The sequence below is a fragment of the Anneissia japonica genome, unplaced genomic scaffold, assembly GCF_011630105.1.
Source record: "Anneissia japonica isolate Jap-2015-1 unplaced genomic scaffold, ASM1163010v1 scaffold11402_len470986_cov188, whole genome shotgun sequence".
NCBI classification, from domain to species: Eukaryota; Metazoa; Echinodermata; class Crinoidea; order Comatulida; family Comatulidae; genus Anneissia; species Anneissia japonica.
The window spans coordinates 262521-280992 of record NW_022754099.1 but is presented as its reverse complement, the minus strand read 5'-3'; the positions used below and the strand labels follow the sequence as shown (position 1 = coordinate 280992).

At 34.1% G+C, this 18472-nt stretch overlaps 3 protein-coding genes across 5 annotated transcripts in view; 1 reads left to right on the top strand and 2 right to left on the bottom strand.

Annotated features, from left to right (window-relative positions):
* Positions 1-1147, bottom strand: part of LOC117123110 (denticleless protein homolog) — an 8072-nt gene extending 6925 nt beyond the window's left edge. Inside the window, exons 1-2 of the mRNA XM_033268950.1 lie at positions 938-1147; positions 93-317 (exon numbers count right to left, since the gene is read on the bottom strand). Coding sequence (XP_033124841.1) covers positions 93-317; positions 938-983 — 271 coding nt within the window. The 5' untranslated portion in view covers positions 984-1147. The remainder of the gene's footprint in view (positions 1-92; positions 318-937) is intronic.
* Positions 1148-1369: 222 nt separating this feature from the next.
* On the top strand, positions 1370-4506 carry LOC117123111 (protein ZNRD2-like). Of its 3 annotated transcripts, none has more exons than XM_033268951.1 (4): positions 1370-1496; positions 2044-2200; positions 2306-2390; positions 2759-4506. In XM_033268951.1, exons 2-4 carry the CDS (start codon positions 2048-2050, stop codon positions 3133-3135), a joined length of 615 nt encoding a protein of 204 aa, XP_033124842.1. In that variant the 5' UTR covers positions 1370-1496; positions 2044-2047; the 3' UTR covers positions 3136-4506. The 3 variants fall into 3 exon arrangements, with proteins under 3 accessions (XP_033124842.1, XP_033124843.1, XP_033124844.1); XM_033268952.1 differs by having other exon boundaries at positions 1373-1491; XM_033268953.1 differs by having other exon boundaries at positions 1373-1491; positions 2031-2200.
* Positions 4507-5096: 590 nt separating this feature from the next.
* The window catches only part of LOC117123113 (eIF-2-alpha kinase GCN2-like), a gene marked incomplete in the record, with an annotated part of 33082 nt that continues 19706 nt past the window's right edge, over positions 5097-18472 (bottom strand). The window contains 19 exon segments of the mRNA XM_033268956.1: positions 5097-7064; positions 7538-7659; positions 8209-8256; positions 8759-8824; positions 8999-9152; positions 9523-9632; positions 9757-9843; positions 10418-10546; positions 11564-11683; positions 12280-12417; positions 12919-13089; positions 13758-13940; positions 14515-14651; positions 15258-15280; positions 15458-15516; positions 15777-15974; positions 16704-16991; positions 17090-17191; positions 17507-17589. Of these exon segments, the coding sequence (XP_033124847.1) occupies positions 6998-7064; positions 7538-7659; positions 8209-8256; positions 8759-8824; positions 8999-9152; positions 9523-9632; positions 9757-9843; positions 10418-10546; positions 11564-11683; positions 12280-12417; positions 12919-13089; positions 13758-13940; positions 14515-14651; positions 15258-15280; positions 15458-15516; positions 15777-15974; positions 16704-16991; positions 17090-17191; positions 17507-17589 (2285 nt within the window).

The following is an 18472-nucleotide window of genomic DNA, read 5'->3' as shown; positions in this document are numbered from 1 at the left end:
ATATGGCACTGAAACCAAGGTGCTGCTTAGGGCAGGGTCAAACCCTTTAAAAAGGTGAGGGGGTAAATATATGGGATGCAAATGTGAATTACCTTTCATGATAGACTTATTGACGACCCTAGTATCAAGGAGCCTGACAACACCATCTTCATCGGCGATGGCTGCAATGTGTCCTTGTCCACTTTTTGGACAGAACTTGCAGACAAACGGAGGTACGACAATACCGGGCTCCACACCATCCACCTCGTGCTCATCATGTTGATAGCAATTAAAAGATTTGATGATGGTATCATATATAGGCACGTCATTAAGTACATCTGTGGAAATAAACAAACATTCTTCTTTTACATCATGAATAAATTGAAGTGTACAACAACAAAATGTTATTAAAAAAAATAAATTTGTACTTGTGGATGGAGTTATATAAAATAATATAAATAACATATATTTGTTATAAACATGTAAATAATTTTAGTAAATAAGTCATATAATAAAGACTGGATATTTAGCCGGCAGAACGCCTGCTCGTTTACACACCATTTTCGAGATGATTTAGTGAGGGCGCACTCCAACCTTATCCGGTAAAATATTTGGGACTTTTCTTCTGTAAAATATATTTATTAAATTCTAGACTTGGGTAGATATGATCTGTACAGCACATCCATCAACCCTCCTTGCACAGCACATCCATCAACCCTCCTTGCATTTTCAGAATAATACGGTTGGCTTTTTGCTCTGCCAAATACTAGCACAGTCGCCTGGAGGAGGTAAAAGGCCTAAGTAGACCTAAACCAACACCAGCAAAGCTAGCCTAACCGACCGCGACCAACAACCAACCAACCAAATAACCCACTGCACTGGCACGGCACTACCATACCGGCACTTGTTGCAACTGCATAACATACTAACAAAATGGTTGTTTGTCCTAATCACTTACTACTTTTGCAACTAGAAAATTGTCGACGATGAATCCAGCGTATCATCTTCTAAATGAAAATATAAATTTGGATGTATAAAACCACTTATAAAAGGAATAGCATGGGCTTGGCCTACTACTACTTGCTTGTGTATCAATTTCCGTCAGATTCCGCGCGAAAATCCATCATTGGTTTATGAATGAGTACTTACCCACAATCCAATGTTTTGTTTATGAAATAACAAGTTTGAAGTTGTTCACATGAGTGCTACCCCTGCCTGCGATATGTTTGGAGTATGTTTTAGAAACTGATAGAGTATAGAGTAACTTCATCAATATTTTTACAATAAATTACTGTAGTAAAAGTTCTGTTGATAATGTAAAAGGAAACTTTGTAACGTTGAAAAAGGTCTTGGTGACTTGCATAAAAAAAACATAAATAAAGTATAAGGCAATAGAGGGCGCAGTTTGGTAAACTCGCGATGACTGACTTCGACCTGCACTGTGACAACACTCATAGAAAATCGCGAGTTGATAAATTATTAATTTAGTCATAATAAATATTACAATAATTGGCAAGGTAATAGTTTTTTTAAATATATGTAAATTAAGTAATTTAAATTGTGAATTTAATCCAATTTAGTTTCCTAAATAACCGTAGAATCCCCCATGAAATGTTTTTTGCTAGGCCTCGGCAGGGCGACATGCTCGTCTCTGCTCGGACCGAGTGTGAATGTGAATGCACGCCACAACTGTCAACGTCTAGCCTAGGTCTAGCTTAGTATTTACACCATGACTGCTAAAGCTCTATTTTAAGGCTTCGTTTAATGTCTAGTAGGTTGAACGCCGTCTATTATTGAATTACCTTTTATTTATAGTTAGTGCTCTCATAATAATATATTAATAATTAAATGTAATTTTGTAATTCGTAAATGATCTTTTTGTAAATTAATGTCACAAGTAGTACATTAATTATTGATAACTGCAATGACATTTTTTTTTTGTTGAATAAAGATAGCAAAATTATTTTTAATGTAAATTATATATAGGCTCCTGCCTAGGCCTAATAGTATACTTTACTGCTGGTTAACTTTGTCGTCTTTTTAAATTTTATTTTTGAAAAATAGAAAAATGGCAGAAATTGATGACTGGCAGCCTCCAACAGAAGCAGAAATGAAAGTTATCCAAGCTAAACGGGAACGATCCGACAAAATTAGTAAACTGATGGGCGACTACCTTTTAAAAGGGTACAAGATGCTCGGAACAAGTTGTTCCACATGCCTGGCAAGTATAACTTACAGCATTTTATGTCTAGTGCTTCTTATGCTACCGATAAATCAAATTGATTATATTAATAAAATTTTTCCTGTATTTTTCCCTTTATTACAGACAATTTTATTACGTGATAAGCAAAACAAAGATTATTGTGTTGCCTGTAATGAACTAGATACAGAACATGCCAAAGATAACCCAGGTAAGTAAAATATAATTGGAATGATTAAATTGGCATAATCCTGTCTCTTATACACATCTAGATGTGTATAAGAGACCTGACAGTGACAGTTGCGTGGGGATTGGTGATTAAGTGAAGGCCATTAGGTCGCAAAATAAGGTGATATTCGGTTATTTTTAACTATATATTAGCCATGATTTTTTGTTTTGGATATTTTTAATGGGGGAGAATGTAGCAGGGGTGAGGTATTTTTGGGGCCTGGGCGCCCTCCAGATACGGCACTGAATGATAAGATCGTCAAGACATCTTTGCTGTTATTGCTACCCACAAGAAAAATAAAAGAAGTAGATTTGGATCAATAATACTTTTGTATTGAAAATTATTTTCAGTTCTAAGTGAAGCAGCGGCAAGGTCAATAGTTCAAGAAGGTCAACGCCCTCATGAAGTAGCTCACAACGGTCCAATAAACGGATCGGAGCGTGTAACAGAAACCTCAGCTGTTAAGAGGAAATTGGAATCACCTAAAGTACCATACGAACGCAATCAACGTTTACCAACACACCGTAGCAACAATGATGAACTATCGTCAAAAGTTCAGGCAGTAGTGGATGATTCGATGGAAGGTGTCTGCGAGAAGCTTGCATGGGCTCGGGAAGAACTACGTGCTAGCAATTCGATAGAAGTCAGTCTAAAAATCTGTGAGCTGATGAAGCTATGCGCCGAAACTATAGTTACTTTAAAAAAAGCAGGCCCATCAGAGTTATGATGCATCTTCGGTTGAAATGTTTCTCAATCTAGGATTAAACCTAAATTAATTTTCCTCAGCTTCACTGTATTATGGTTGTGGGTGGGGGAAATAGAGGGAAAAGCAGATGATGTACATTGCTCCAGAAATTTGTTGACATGGGGCCTACAAGCCCGATGGCACCTGAACCAAGGGGCCGCCTTAGGCCTCTGGTAGAGTCTAGGAGTGAAACCTGGTGGGATCAAGAGCTTTTAGGATGGCAACATTTTTTGTTTCACCATACCAGGCCCGAGATTTATCAATCTCAGCTTAGCAAATGTCTGAAGTCAAAAAAAAATAAGATGTCCCTAAGCAAATAACTTCAGATGATTTATCAAACCATGTTAGCAAAATCTTAGCGTAAAAATCGTCTTAGATGGCGCAGGCATACAATCGACTTTTTAATTTTAAATTTAAGCCATATTGATAAATTGGACTTAAGCAAAAAAAATGGACTTAAGACAAATTTAAGGTGATTTCTAGTTTGATAAATCTGGCTTCTGGAACTGTAGTCACATTATTTTTGGTGACATTAGCAATTGAATATTTATATTCCTAGAAACCTCAAGGCATCCGACAACAGGTCGTCATCGGAAGTTTCCATTCTGGTCTTCCATAGGATCCTCCACTGTTAACATTCAGGACCATTGCAAAATAGCATTAGTCATAAATTATGCAATTTGCTACATATATTCTGGGTAGATGATATACAAAGCTTTTTGCTTGCCAAAGTTATTAGTTAAAGGTAAAATTGCGTGGGAAGTACAGTACAGTAACAACAGTGGTTTCTTTAAATGGTTGAAAGGAAAATGTTTAGAGATTATTGGATTAATTGTTGAAAATGAGACCAAAGAGTATAAAACTGCAAGAGGTCCGACTCTTGTGGTTTTGTTGAAATGCAATCCTATCACAAAGTACTACCACAAACTAGAGGGCATCCTTCAATAGAACGTAAAAGGTGTTCAAAAATAGGGCGTCCCCTAAACGTTTTATTGGGTACATACCAAATCAGGACAGTCGGACCTTTTGCAATTCTATTATTTTTGATGAGATATTATTATTAGTTACTTTGTGCAATAATAATGCTTACTATTTTGGGATACTGTATATCCATTTAGCCACAGGTGTCCTTAATATTTCAATTCCTGTATGTTTTACCTGGTTTGTATAAACCTCCCCCATCTCCCCTCAGACTTTTAGAATTCATATATGGAATGGGCTTAAGCAAAGTCTAGAGGACCTGGTATGTTCTGGTCTGATGTAAGAACAGGGTGTCTAGAATCTTGGAATGTGTGCATTAAATAAACAAATAAGCAGTAATGTTGTCTATCTCTTGTTGTATGCTTGCCTTAATAAATTGATAATGCAAGTGCCATATCCAGGAATTCAAAGAGGGGCCAGGGAGGGACTTTCAGAGATAGAGTCTAGCCACCTCAGACCCACCATGGTCAGGGCTGAGGGAAGAAAATTTATGATTATAGCACCTCGAAATGGCAACCTCAGACATAAATTTGAACCCAATTTTCTTTTATTCTCCTTTTTTATAATGGCGACTGGGCCCATTTTGAATCCGCCACTGTATTCAAAGTTTCCATTGTGGAACTTGTCTGTCTCGCCTGTACTAAACCCTGTAATTCCTAGATACAAATTTGAACCCAATTTTCTTTTATTCTCCCTTTTTATAATGGCGACTGGGCCCATTTTGAATCCTCCACTGTATTCAAAGTTTCCATTGTGAAACTTGTCTGTCTTCCCATGTTCTAGGCCCTGTAATTTCTAGATACAGTACTTGCTTTAGTGTCAACCAAAACCTCCAATTTTTAAATTTGTACAGTATTTTAATTATGAATTTACTTTTAGCTAGTAAAAGTATGTGTTTCCTACTAAGGAGTACAGTTTAAATTATGAATGCTCTGTGAAAATTAAACATAAAAATTTATTACTTTTGTTGTAAGATACATTTTATTAATGCAAATACTATAGATAAAATAGAATGAGTTGGTTTCTAGAATAATTCTACACATAATGGATGATAAGCTTCAGCACAAAATTTAAAAGTAACATCATGACTATATATATATGGGCATACAACAGATTTTTGTCAAAGAAAATTTGATAACCCGGGCAGACTTCTATAAATAAGAAATTCATTTTTAAATTATTGCTCAAATACTATATTGTGGCAATTTATAGAGCAAATCTGATTTAAAATTATACATATAATAGGAATAATTGTCTATATTTTAATCCAAAATTAATAAATATAAATTTAAATAAAATTTACAAAGCTACAGTAAGGTTATACTGTACTAATAGATAAAGACTGTCATATAAATGTCATGGTGAAATAAAAAAAAACATTTCAAAGGAACTCATTTGTGTTAATTGGAAACACTTTAGGTTGGACAGGAATGGAATGCTGTTTTAATATACAAATAATATATACTGTAGTCCCAGACAACTATAATTTTTATAAACTACCATGCTCCTGTACATGGTTTCAATTAATTTGAATAATAAATTTAAGCCATGTACACGGACAGGGTACAGTACGTTAATTGTGATTCAACAAATTGTATACATATTCTTGTGTTTATTTAAATATATTAGTATTGCTTATTGTGTAGCTACCTCTAAATTTAAGTCACGGTGTCAGTTGAAAAATCAAACATCTATCAACATTAGATGATACATTCTAATACTAGGCTAGGAAAATTTCTTCTTGATTTTGTAGCACAATCATTCCCATTCAGGTTACAATTTCATGCCTTTTCATGCCATTCTTCCCAACCTTTCCTGGTCCCACTACTGGCTATGCCAGCTTCTTGTTTTTGAACAAAGGGTTGATTACTAAAAAGTACCATAATCATCTTAATTAAAACCATAGGTCTTTATCCCTTTGTTTGATTTTTAGGATGGGTTACTATTAGAGTATAGGGTTACTGTTATTAGGCATACATTAAGTATTGTAAAATAATAACAAACACATGCTCCCTGTCTCTGAAATTCACACCAATATCTGTACAAGTAAAAGAATGTAGGTACACATTCTCGATTTATCATCATCATCTATGACAATCATCAGTAGCATCTGATACCAGTACTGTACATAGGTTGAAACGTTTTTTTTCCTCTAGTAATAGATAATTATTGTAGGTAGGTCATAAATAGAGTACTGGATTTCAATCAGAAGTTTCAAGTTAAATACTGGATGGGTTTTATGTTTGGTTAGCATTTTACAGCAATAATCTTTACATTTTTTTCTGACGGTTAGAAATAATGCCCTAAAGGTAATTTCCCTGAAAATTAAAAACATTCTTTTGTAGCTTCGTCATCGTTTTCATCCTCATCATTATCTTCAGTGGTGTGCTTCTGAAATTTGGCAACAGATGTGTCTGAACCCACAACCTCGGCCTAAGTCCTAGAAAAAAATCCCTCGTAGGGTTCATTAGGAGATTTCTGCGGCTAAGTATGGCCCAAAATTATGCTTTTAGAACACATATTTAGGAATTGGCGATCAAAGTAAAGTTATCTGGGTAGGCAAATTAATATTTTTGGTCCAACAACTTTGTTGTGGTATCAGACAACGGTGGTCCAGTCATGATCAGTGAGAAAATTCACCCTCTGACCACCCCAACACTCCCAGTGGCACAACTGCTCATCCTCATCATCAACATCATGTTAGGCACTTCAAGATTTTAGTGGCCACAGGTAACAGTATTCATTTGTGAAGTCTTGCAAGTTATGTTGAGCTATTGGTTACATCTTTTGATTGCCAGGAATCAACGTCAACTAGATTTCTCTATCAGACTCTGTTCTGTCAATCAATTTTTTAAGTAATGGCTCATATGACCACTTTGTAACCCTCTTCCCTGTCTTTGTATGTGTACAGGACAAGAACATCTGTCACCCTACAGCAAAACAGAAAATAGATTTCATAATAAAGTTAGTTTGTAACATAAATATTGATCAAAATTATGAGAAGACCACATCTACGATATTATATTTATTTGTCCTGGAAATTGGAAATATGGACTTGGTCCTGGAGACCCGTAGCAGCCACAGTGCAGTGCAACCATGTTCAACTCTAGCATATAATAAATAATACAGTACATATGAATACAAACATTTCTTCAACCCGCCTAATTCTCAGTGCAAGAGTTAGTTGAAGACCAGAGACCAGACTCCAATTAAAAGCAGACGCTAGCTTGAACTGGGTTCCACAACGCAAGAAGCAGGCAAAACATGGCATTAAACACTTGTCTAATCCTAATAAATCAAAGATTATCATGTGGCTTTGTGAGATTACAATGTGACTACATGAGAACATCACATGACCATGTGAGACTTGAACAATAGTAAATACGTAAAACAAAAATCCTACTTCGTCTCGATCTTGATCTCCATCAGTTCATCGCAGATAACTTTCAGGTATTTTCTGTATTTTTGGTGTTTCTCCATCAAGTGAAATACACTATCATGATAAGAGTTCTCATCGTTATCAAACTAGAGACAATAAAAAGAAAAAAATACACAAATCAATAGTGACGGTAATAATTAAAAAAAATAAAACAAAATAATTAAAATAATAAAAACTCATCTGTCGTAGCAAGCACTCCGATTACTTTCAAGCACAGATGAACTCTTCAGATTCAATCAGGACCCACCAAAATTTTCTTGCAATTTTTCAATCCAATTACTTTTGTCAAATTCTCCCGAATTTAAACAAAACCCCACATTATAAACAAGATCGGCGTACAGAGGCTTTCCAGAAAAAAAAAAAAAAACAACATGAGAAAACAGTGGTTTAGGTCGGACTTGACTAGGCATTCTGTTACTGTCACCTGTCTGCAAGCTACGACTGTTAAAGTAGTCAAGACCACACCCATACGCAATTCAGCACAATGACATGGCAAGTTATGTGTGATTCTCCTACCTATACCTTTACCCCTTGTTCTAGTGAGCAATGTCAATAGTCATTTTATACCGGTAATTTATTCATGAAATTAATTAATACTATTACAACAAGTCAATAATATCTTGTATAATACTTACATCTAAAGTTGCTATCATACTCTTAACAACAGACATAGGCAAATCAACCTGTCACAGAAAACAAACAAACACCTAAATTTCAGAACTAACAAACATCAGGTCGGTGTGAGCATGTATATTTTACATATCAGCTACAATCAATACAATAATAATAATAATAATATAAGGCTTTAAAAAAATTGTTTGTTTGCCCTCCAGTACCACTCCTGAATTCCAAAGAATTTTGGAAAGATTACCCCAAGGTTAAAAAAAAAAAAAAAAACACATTTTCCCATTTTTTCACAAAATATAAGATGCCGAGATTGTTTTTTTTTTTTTTTTTTTTTAAATGATAATTTATCCGTACTAAACTAGGCCTACTTGAAAATGATGAAAATTGTGTGTCAAAAACATTGTGTTCGATCATGCAAGTCTTGAGAATGTTGGTTGGGGGGTGGGGAGGTGAAACAATTTTTTAGGCCTAATCAATATAGAAGTTAATATAAATCTCTACTCTTGCTTTTAAATGAGGTGGAACTTAATTCAAACTGAAGAATAATGAATAACTTACTGCTACAACTTCAACTTTAGTCTTGGAAGAGAAGTTTTCAAGAAGCTGTGAGATTCTTGATTGTATCTATATCATAAAAAAATTACTAAATGAGAACATAGCAAAAAATAAACCATTCTGTTTAAATAAATATGATTTATAAATAGATTTTGATTATACTGATAATATAATTACATGTCCATTGGTTTATATTATATTTTTAATTTATTATCTTATCAATAGACTTTCAAAATATTTTACCCTTCTCTCAATTCTCTTTCGATCAACAGCATCCAGTTTGTCTTGCGGTACAAAGCGAATATTATAAGAGGCATTGATCGTGACTGAATCAGCGCTAATTTGATGATGTAGCCCAGGCGACTTGCTACAAGACACTCCAGAGTCTAAAGATTCACTGAAATGAAAACAAGAACAATGAATAATTGGAATTTAAAGCTCACATTTTGCCAAGTAAAACAAGATATTGGAGCAAACATTAAACAGGAATGATCTTTCGGCACTGCCGAACCAAGGCTCTGTAATAACCATTCTTTGACAGTTCTAAGTCACTACTCTTTCTTGAACAGCACCACGAGCAATGACTGTCAGGATGGCACCATATAAATAGAACAATTGATTGAATGATGTTGCTTGTTAATCAAGCCAGTGACTAGGAGGGGTAGGGGATTGGGATCTGATTTCTTGAACCATTAGTAATATCATCATTCTATATGATGAACCAATAAAGTGTCAAATTATTAAAAAATACAGTATATAAATCTTACACTTTTTCATGAGATGATTTTTTTTGCAGGAAGTATTCTACAAGTCCACTGATGTCGACTCTTGTCTCCTTAAACTCAATCTGATTCTTCTCATTCTCAATTGACCTGACCTGGAATTGATGCAAGCAAATTGATAGTCCAATCAAAACAATGATCGTGAAAATTAAAATGAAACCCTTTTTTTTTTAAAGGAACTACAGGTACAGTTTATCGAAAAATGGTTAATTTGTTTACCTTCACTTTCTGACTTTCTAAGTCCTTAATTAGCACCATGTGAGTTATTCCAACAGATTTACAATATTCCTGGATTTCTTCTAATCCCTATTAATACAGAAAAATACATGATCATAATGATTATAATACCAATGACAGATTTACAATAATCCTAGATGTCCTCTTTTTATTATTAATTTTTTTTTTTAATACAATGATCATCATGATAATAATCTGTAAAGACATTTTTAACCATTTTATATCTGTCTTGGCAAATGAACACTGGCCAGGTGGTTGAGTCCAGGATTCTTAAGCTTGGTCCACCCTATCAAATTCTACATGACAAATGCGTGTGATGTGCCCATATATGGGCATGATGTCATATTACACCCAAATATGGGCATATCAGATTTGTTTTGTCACATAAAATGTAATAGTGTCGACAGAGCTTTATATATTAAGAAGCCTAAATGTGTTGTCCCTTAACGGCATGTCAGACTCGAGGAAAAATTAAAGATTCAGCCATCTCTTGACTTGAATAAATAAATACCACTTAATTCTTACGGCATGTAGCGACCTGAGATGGATGGTTCTATTGCACTTGTAGGGAAATCATTTAAAGAAACAATGGCAATTTATAGTCAGTTTATCTTGGTAAGTATTCAAAAAATAGATTTCTTACCAGCAACGTGTCACAAAGAATATCTGCTTTGAGCCCAACGGCCCAAAGGTCACGAACACATTTCAACTTGTCCTTCATTGAGCAGCTACTACCAATTGCACATACTAGAATATCACAAGAACTAGGAGTCTGCAAAATGCATAAGAAATGGTAGTTTATAAAAGATTATGTTTACACAGAGGAAGTTCCCACAAGGTCATGTGATAATTCAGACTGACCCATCATTCATTATTTGTTTTCTTCAATATAAGCACACTAAAAATTACCTGATGAAATATAATGTATAAAAGAACACATTCTAAGCAAAGATTGCCAAAATTGAAAAAAATCTTGCTTAAAGTCCTGATGTTTACACTGGACCTGTTTTGGTTAAACTGGCTATGTAGAGAACCTGGTTATTTTGACCAAAGAAATTCAATGTGAACAGTCTGCACATTACCAAAACTGTGCTGTAGATTAAACTGAGCAAAGAGGCGCTCAGGAATAAAATCCCAATGCAAATAGCACAATTCGGTTAAGTCATCCTGCATGGTGGCAGTGTGTAAATTCAATAATATCATTGCACATTTGTGCACCAAACAGTTCAAATTAATTTCGTCTCACCTACATGTATGTAATAAATTACCATTCATTGGCTTAGTCTAACATATATAATACATACAACATTCTGGAATAACATTTATTTGACCAAACAAACAGTGTAAACCACATTGGTAATTATAGGAACACAAGAGACCATGTGGAATCCAAGAGAAATATCTGGAAGTTTCTAGATACTGAGTACTGTAGGAGCAAGAAGCCTATTGGTTAATTATGATGTAATGTGACTAAAGAGGAACTTAGGTAATATAGAATACTCTGGAATTATAGGGTTCATGTTATAAGATAACAGGTTTTTCTTTCTTGAGCTTTTTTGAAACAGATGTTAATGTAAATATTTGGTGTTGTTGTTAGACCGGAATCTTGTTGGAGCTTACACAGAATAAAAGTTTATTTGAGAGGGATTCCGAGTCATTTCTTTACCGCTGGGAAATACGTCAAGTAGGAATTCATGACAATGTACAAAAATGCTACTCTACATTAATATTAGTAATAAACAATACAACAAAATATATTCACAAATCAGAATTGTTGTCATCTACCAACCTCATCTGAGTCCTGTAAAGCAGCTACTACAATCTTCTCTAAGTGAATGCTAACCCCAACAGCACAAGGGCAGAGCAAACTTTGCAATGACGTGGACACAGCATGTCTGAATAAAGGTATCTGTAGAGAAAACATATAACAATCTTCTTGAGGCAATCTTGATAAGATTACAAGATTATCTTTATTATGCCTCGTTTCCATAAAAATTGTTACACACTATACGCTGTCACCGACTCCTTTGGCAACACTGGTCATTTGAATCAGGGAGGGTTCCCGATTGCATTGGGGACAGCTAATTAGTGCAAAGATTGCAGTGAAAACACTGTAGTGACCGTGTAGCAATTTTATGGAAACCACACTTAAGATTGCTTAAGGGTATTTTATTAATATTACCTTGCACTTCCATTCTCCTAATTGTAAACTGACATTGTAATACCCAAATATTTATATTGATTTTATTACATTTTTAAATAAATTAATTGAATTGCAAGTGGTTAACATTTAACTAATAATGGTAGTCAACCAGCCACAAAATAAATCAAGAGAATTCCTACAGGTTGGTTTATATTAATTTTTTTAATTGTTAAAGAGTCATTTTCTTAATATAATTTGTATAAGTTTTCGGTAATTAGTGTAAACACAGTTAGATGTCTAAATAAAACCATTACAATAAGGTTTAAGATAAGCACAAAATAAATTCAAAAAATAAAACTTACTAGTTTATCATATCTGCCTCCAGCAGCAAGTACATCCATTCCACTTTTGCCTTTTTTACGACGTAAATTGGCAACAAATTGGAACATTATACCAGAATAAAGGTGAACATTGTAAACGAGAGACAAGGAAATCTTTATCTGGAAAAAAATGATGTGAACTTCATCATTTAGTGCCTTGAGATGGACAGTTCTATTTTCTTTGCGGGTTTGCACTTAAGAAAACATGGAAAAAGTATTGGTTTATACAGAAGTAATCACAAAATAGACTCAAAGACCATTCATTGGTAAGCTTTCCTTCATAAATAAAAAGGGAATGAGAAAGCTGGCTTCATGTTAGGCATTCTATCAGTTTCATTCAAGTATTTATAAGACAGTGACAGTTCCAGGAATTTAAGTAGAGGGGGCCCAGGGAGGAACTTTCACAGATAAGGTGTTAAGACCACCTCAGCCCCACTATGCTTGAGGCTGAGGTAAGAAAATTTGATTATGGCACCTCTTGACAGCCAAAAATGGCACTCTCAGACTTTTTAATATAAGATTCTTTTTCTCTCTACTTATTTATAATCTTGAAAAATTTAGGGCTCCCGAACCCGCCATTTGAATCCACCACTGCAAGATACAAAATCACGTCAAACTCACCTCTGCTCTTACTCCAAGCACTTGAGCATTTGTTATGACCGTCTCCAGCTCGTGCAGAGCCTGCTTAGCCATTGAGGCATTTGGTCCTTTGCCCTTACACACCAGTTTTAGCTGCCTATTAATCTGGCTTATTGGGCCTTCCATCTCAACATACATGTATAAATTACTAACCTAAAAAAGAAACAAAATTTAATGGATATTTATGAAAACATTTTTGATTTTAATCTTTTAAAACATATAAGAAAGCGCACTCATATATCAATATTACTATTATTAAGTGATTATTTAACTCTTTCACTTTGTAATTGACTGATTCTTTTATGTAATTCTGTCTACTTGATTTATTTATATACTGTAGTACTACTGTTGAATTTTGAACAAATAAAATTTTTTTAAACTGTTTATTTTTCAAAGATACAATCTATTATTACTTTAATATCATTAACATTACTTATATAATTGCAATAAAATTACAACCACCTTAGGCTTTGTCTACACTATCAAATTTTATCCAAAAAAGCGTCACATAAAATGTGATGGAAAATAAGAGTTGAACATGTTCAACTTTTTTTGGTACAATTTGGTAGTATGTGATATGACGTCATCGTACCCACAAAATATGGGCACATCACATTTTTCTGTCACATGAAATTTGATAGTGTAGACAAAGCTTTAGATTTATTGTTATATCTATCAAAAACTATCAAAGAAAAAAATAGTCTGGATTTTTCCATCCACAAACCCAGTACAATATGAAACAGATATAGCTAAGTAGTTAGGTATATGTATGCTACTAGAGATTATACATAATAAGAACAAAATTAATAAACATGGCTTACTTGTTGTTCTGTGATTGATAGACTAACAAGCCTTGTCTGGATCTGTACTTTGGTTAACCTTTCAACTTTGGCATCACTAAGAATGCTGTACACAGCGCTATGCTTGTTCTCAGGAATCCCACAGTGATTCAAGACGGCTGTTAACAAGAGTGTGTGATTCATATGAATGAAATAGTTGCGAGCCTGTGAAAACAAAGAATTTGTTGACTAAATGCTTAAATATTTTTTTACTACACTAGGTTAATAATAAAAGGTTAGTATGTTTGATTACAGGTTTTTATAGGAATTCCAGTATCTCAATCATATGTATATTGAAAGGAGCATGTGGCACAGCATGTAAAGCCTTGGGCTTAAATTTGGAAGGTTGGGGGTTCAAGTCCAAAGCTCATCACACTGTCTGTGTTCTTGGGCAAGACACTTAAAATGCATTTGCCTTTTTTCATCCCGGTGTATAAATGGGTACCTGGTAGGAGGAGATTGATTCGAAATGAAATTAGTAGTGCTGATTACACGCATAACTAGGAATACTCTTAAGGGAGTGGAGGAGGTTGCACGTTGTGTATGATGATGATGGTAATGATTCTGTATCCAATGACCAGGGAAAAAAGTGCCTTGAGCAATTCTTCCATAATTAAATATGTGGGCTATATATAAAAATACAAATAAAAATAATAATAAAAAGCCCTGTATAACCTTGCAAGATATTGGAGATATGAATGAGTGAATTTTGAGACACCATATGAAAGGTTCTGCCCACCTGTAACGATGGATACTCGTTAATTATCTCTGTAACGACATGTAACACCTCTGCATCTGGAATCAGGGTACCTTGCGTACTACTCACGATGTCAAATGAACATTCTGTTAGCTCACGTGGATGACTGCCATATAATTATGTTGTAAAGATTTATAAATATAATACAAAATTGCTAGTTCAACTGAATTCAGACATTCCTAAACATGGAAAAATGTAAAATAAGACTGAAATTTGACTTTTTGTGTTCCACACAATTTGTGTTCCAGACATTTTAGCCTACCCAACACTGCTAGTCTAGGTGTAGCTTTACTCGATTTAGGTTCTGTTATCAGACATAAAAACAGCCGACATGATATTTTCTGTTGCTAGTATTGACACTTGAGACATATAACACTTCATTGGAATTAATTCAAATTTGTTAACAAAAATTATTCTGACCAAGATTTTGACAATTAAACACACATATCTAAGGCCTACCCGATCGACCGCAGTACAATAACTAGTCTCATTAGAGAGGGTGCAATTTATTGAATGTACAAAGTATACACAAAAGTGAGAGCATTCCAGTGGATGCAATCTACAACCTCTGAATTTGCCTAGTAACGAAGAAGTCGTTAAGAATATGGTAATCTCCTATGAGAAAAAGTCCCTATATCTCATTATTTTTTATCCTTTTGTGTAAAACTAAAATTTATGCCACTATTTTTCCATGGTTTATAATAATTAGAGTAATGCATATGCATTTTTTTCTGAAAAAATTCTTTTAGTGAAATTTTGCCGGGAATGGGGCTTACATATTATCATATTTTCTTTCTAAAAAATGTTCAAGTACATGGTTACAGAAATAAAAATATGGGAAGAAGGAAAATTTGATTTATATATATACAAATTCTTGTTCTTTAAGTAGAGGTAGTTATGATAATGCAAAGATATGTGAAATTATATTTCTAACCTTTTTAATCTTGTAATGTTATTTCTTGCAACATAACGTGCAAAAGAAACCTTCAAAGAGAGTGAAACAGAAGTATTATATTCCAATCAAATTAAATTAAATATTGTCAATGATTTAATGAAAAAACAATAATGAAAAATACTTTATATGTTCTTTATGAAGTGCTATATAAATTGCAAGTATTAAAAGAGGTCAAACAATATTTATCTAGATTTTTTAAAATTGAGTTTCTCCAAATTTCCCACACATCTCCTTTTCTATCACAGAGTTTGTGGAATGAAATCATGATATAAAACTATAAAGTCCTTACCCTAAGGTCATAGGGCAATGTAACCAGTCCTCCGCTATGGTCCATCAATGTCACACACATTTCTGTATTCTGATACAATTCATTTTTTGGTAGTAGTAAAGGAGTGGAAAGACGAGTGGCACCATGTTTTTCAAACACACGGCAAATGGTGTAATACACGTTCTGTTCTGTTACTGACGGCTTCAGATGGTGTTGACCCTAGGGAGGAATAACAGTCAATAATTAGAACCCTCAAAAAACGAACACAAAAATGAACACCAAAAACAACAAAAGCAATATCGTTGGGCATGAGTCAGTAAGTGAAAAGCAATCATAATAACTCAACTGTAAGTTATCCTGCTGTTTACTATCACTAAAGCATAAACCTCCTGGTTTAGATTGGTATAAATAGGGTATAAAATTGAAATGTAACAAAGTGTTGGTATAAATGGGTGGACTTTAGGTCATCAAACATTACTTTAGCCTAGTGTAAATTGAAATTTCCTCCTATACCACACCCATCTTACTCAAGTGTGTTTGCTGGTTTGGCAGTGTAAAAAAATATTATTTGTAATAATGTAAAAAGATTATTTGGATATAAGACATTGTTTGATCAGCACTACAAGACATCAGGTACATGCAAGTTTTCTTAAAACTCCTATTACAATTTTTGTATAACAATATGTAATGAGATATTTTAACATTAGTTTTTGACAATGATTTTATAGTTTTTGCTTTGTAATTTACAAATATATTTATGATTATATGAATTTATCATAATAAATTAGCGTTCTCATCGGTATCAGAAAGCCACCATAGACAGTGATTCAGTTCACTTTTTGGCAATCCTGTCCAGCCAATTGAGTTATTTTTTATTGTATCTGTCACTATGTTTTTGTCAGTGTTAATGTTCTTTGAACCACACAAATAAATGAAAACGAAATATACCTTATGAATGTCGGTATCATAGATGAAGTCTGCAGTGGGAGTGACCTCCTGTGAGAAGAGCTCTGCCATCATCCGATGGTATGCAGTTGATTCTGTGTTTGCTATTGTCTGGATCAACATCTCATTCAGTCTTTTATTCTCCTCCTCGGCTGGAGGAATGTGCTTGCTGCGGAGTAATTCAGAGGCCATAGGTCGTTGGCTAGGGTCATGGTTCAAGAGCCAACGAATGATGAACGCATGCTCTGTCATGGTGATCTCATCAAATTCATCAGGAAATTGAATTGACTCCTAAAGTATTCATAAAAAATAGCTTTAAAAAAAACTAAAACTTTAAAAACTAATGTTGTGTTGTGGTACGTTTAACTTTCTTGTGGATGTTGACCTACCTGTCGTAAATTCTGAAGTATCTTAACTCGTTCCATACCAGTACTTGGCGATGGAAAACACATCTCAAAGAAGATAATTCCAAGACTGTATAGATCAACTTTCTACAAAAATAAAACAAAGAAAACTAGAATTTGACTTGATGTGGTTATTAAATTTGACACCCAACTTTAGTACAATTTAATATACAACTATTAATCATAAAAGAAAAAGAAAAATACATTAAGGCCTTGGACTGTTATTAGGAATACAATTGCTTGTTTTCCTAATTGATGGACATAACCAATGAGATTATCCCATCAGACAGTACTGTAACTGACATGCCTCTTAAAGTTTGAATATTCTGACTTTAAATTAAAAGCCTCATTGTTCTCATCTATATGGAAGAAAACATGTGAAGGAAATTGTGGCAAGCATACCTGATTGTAGGTACCTCTACCTTTACACAACTCAGGACTGACGTACAATGCAGTGCCAACTTGCCCCGTCATGTAACCAGCACCTACGAATAAATTAACAACAGGTGAATGTCATCAGTCAATGGCCATATTCTACCAAACCCACCTGCGCAGCAGTAAAATTCTACTTAACGAAGACAACCTGTCGAATAAAAAACTTGTAAATACTTGACAAAACAAAATGGCTGCATAGTTATCGCGACATTTCCTGCGTAATCAAGATTGCTTCAGCTTGTTACAGTATGGGTTTTTATAAAACAGATATTTTTATATCCAGATTTTGAATTCTGTTGGCCTTTATTTTGTCTTCATGTGGGTAAATTTTATAATTTTTATTAAATCTAAATTATATTAACGCAAATGTTGTTTCTAAACTGACCAACCGTCCATGTTTGTTTTGGTCACATGGATAACTTAACGCTCTCTGGTTTAAGATAATTTTCTATTTTCTGGTTTAAGTCTATTTTACGAACCAGTCGATTGAAAATAATAATTAACGAAAAATCGTAGTCAAGGAAATAAACCAGACGAATAAGCCCAATGACACCTGGACACAGATGAACTGTAGAACACATTTATCAATCTACGCCTAAATGCTCTTCATTGTTTGATTAGGTTTAATAGTCAATCTAGACTAGGCCTACTTATTAAATTTTAAAGATATTAAATTCCATATGACATGGTGTACATCAATCACACAAATCAAAAGTAATGTTGTTGGTCTATGAGTGAGCAAAAAATAACCGAGGCAATATATATACACCTGTGTTAGACGATTCCATTGTATTTTTCCAATTTTCAGATAAGTTCCAAATATCGGTTCATCCAGGAAGGTATTCACAAAATACAGTAGACGTTTCAATTTACGAACACTACTTGGCACTAAAGGGTACTAGAAATAGACATTTTACTCTCTTCCAAAACATT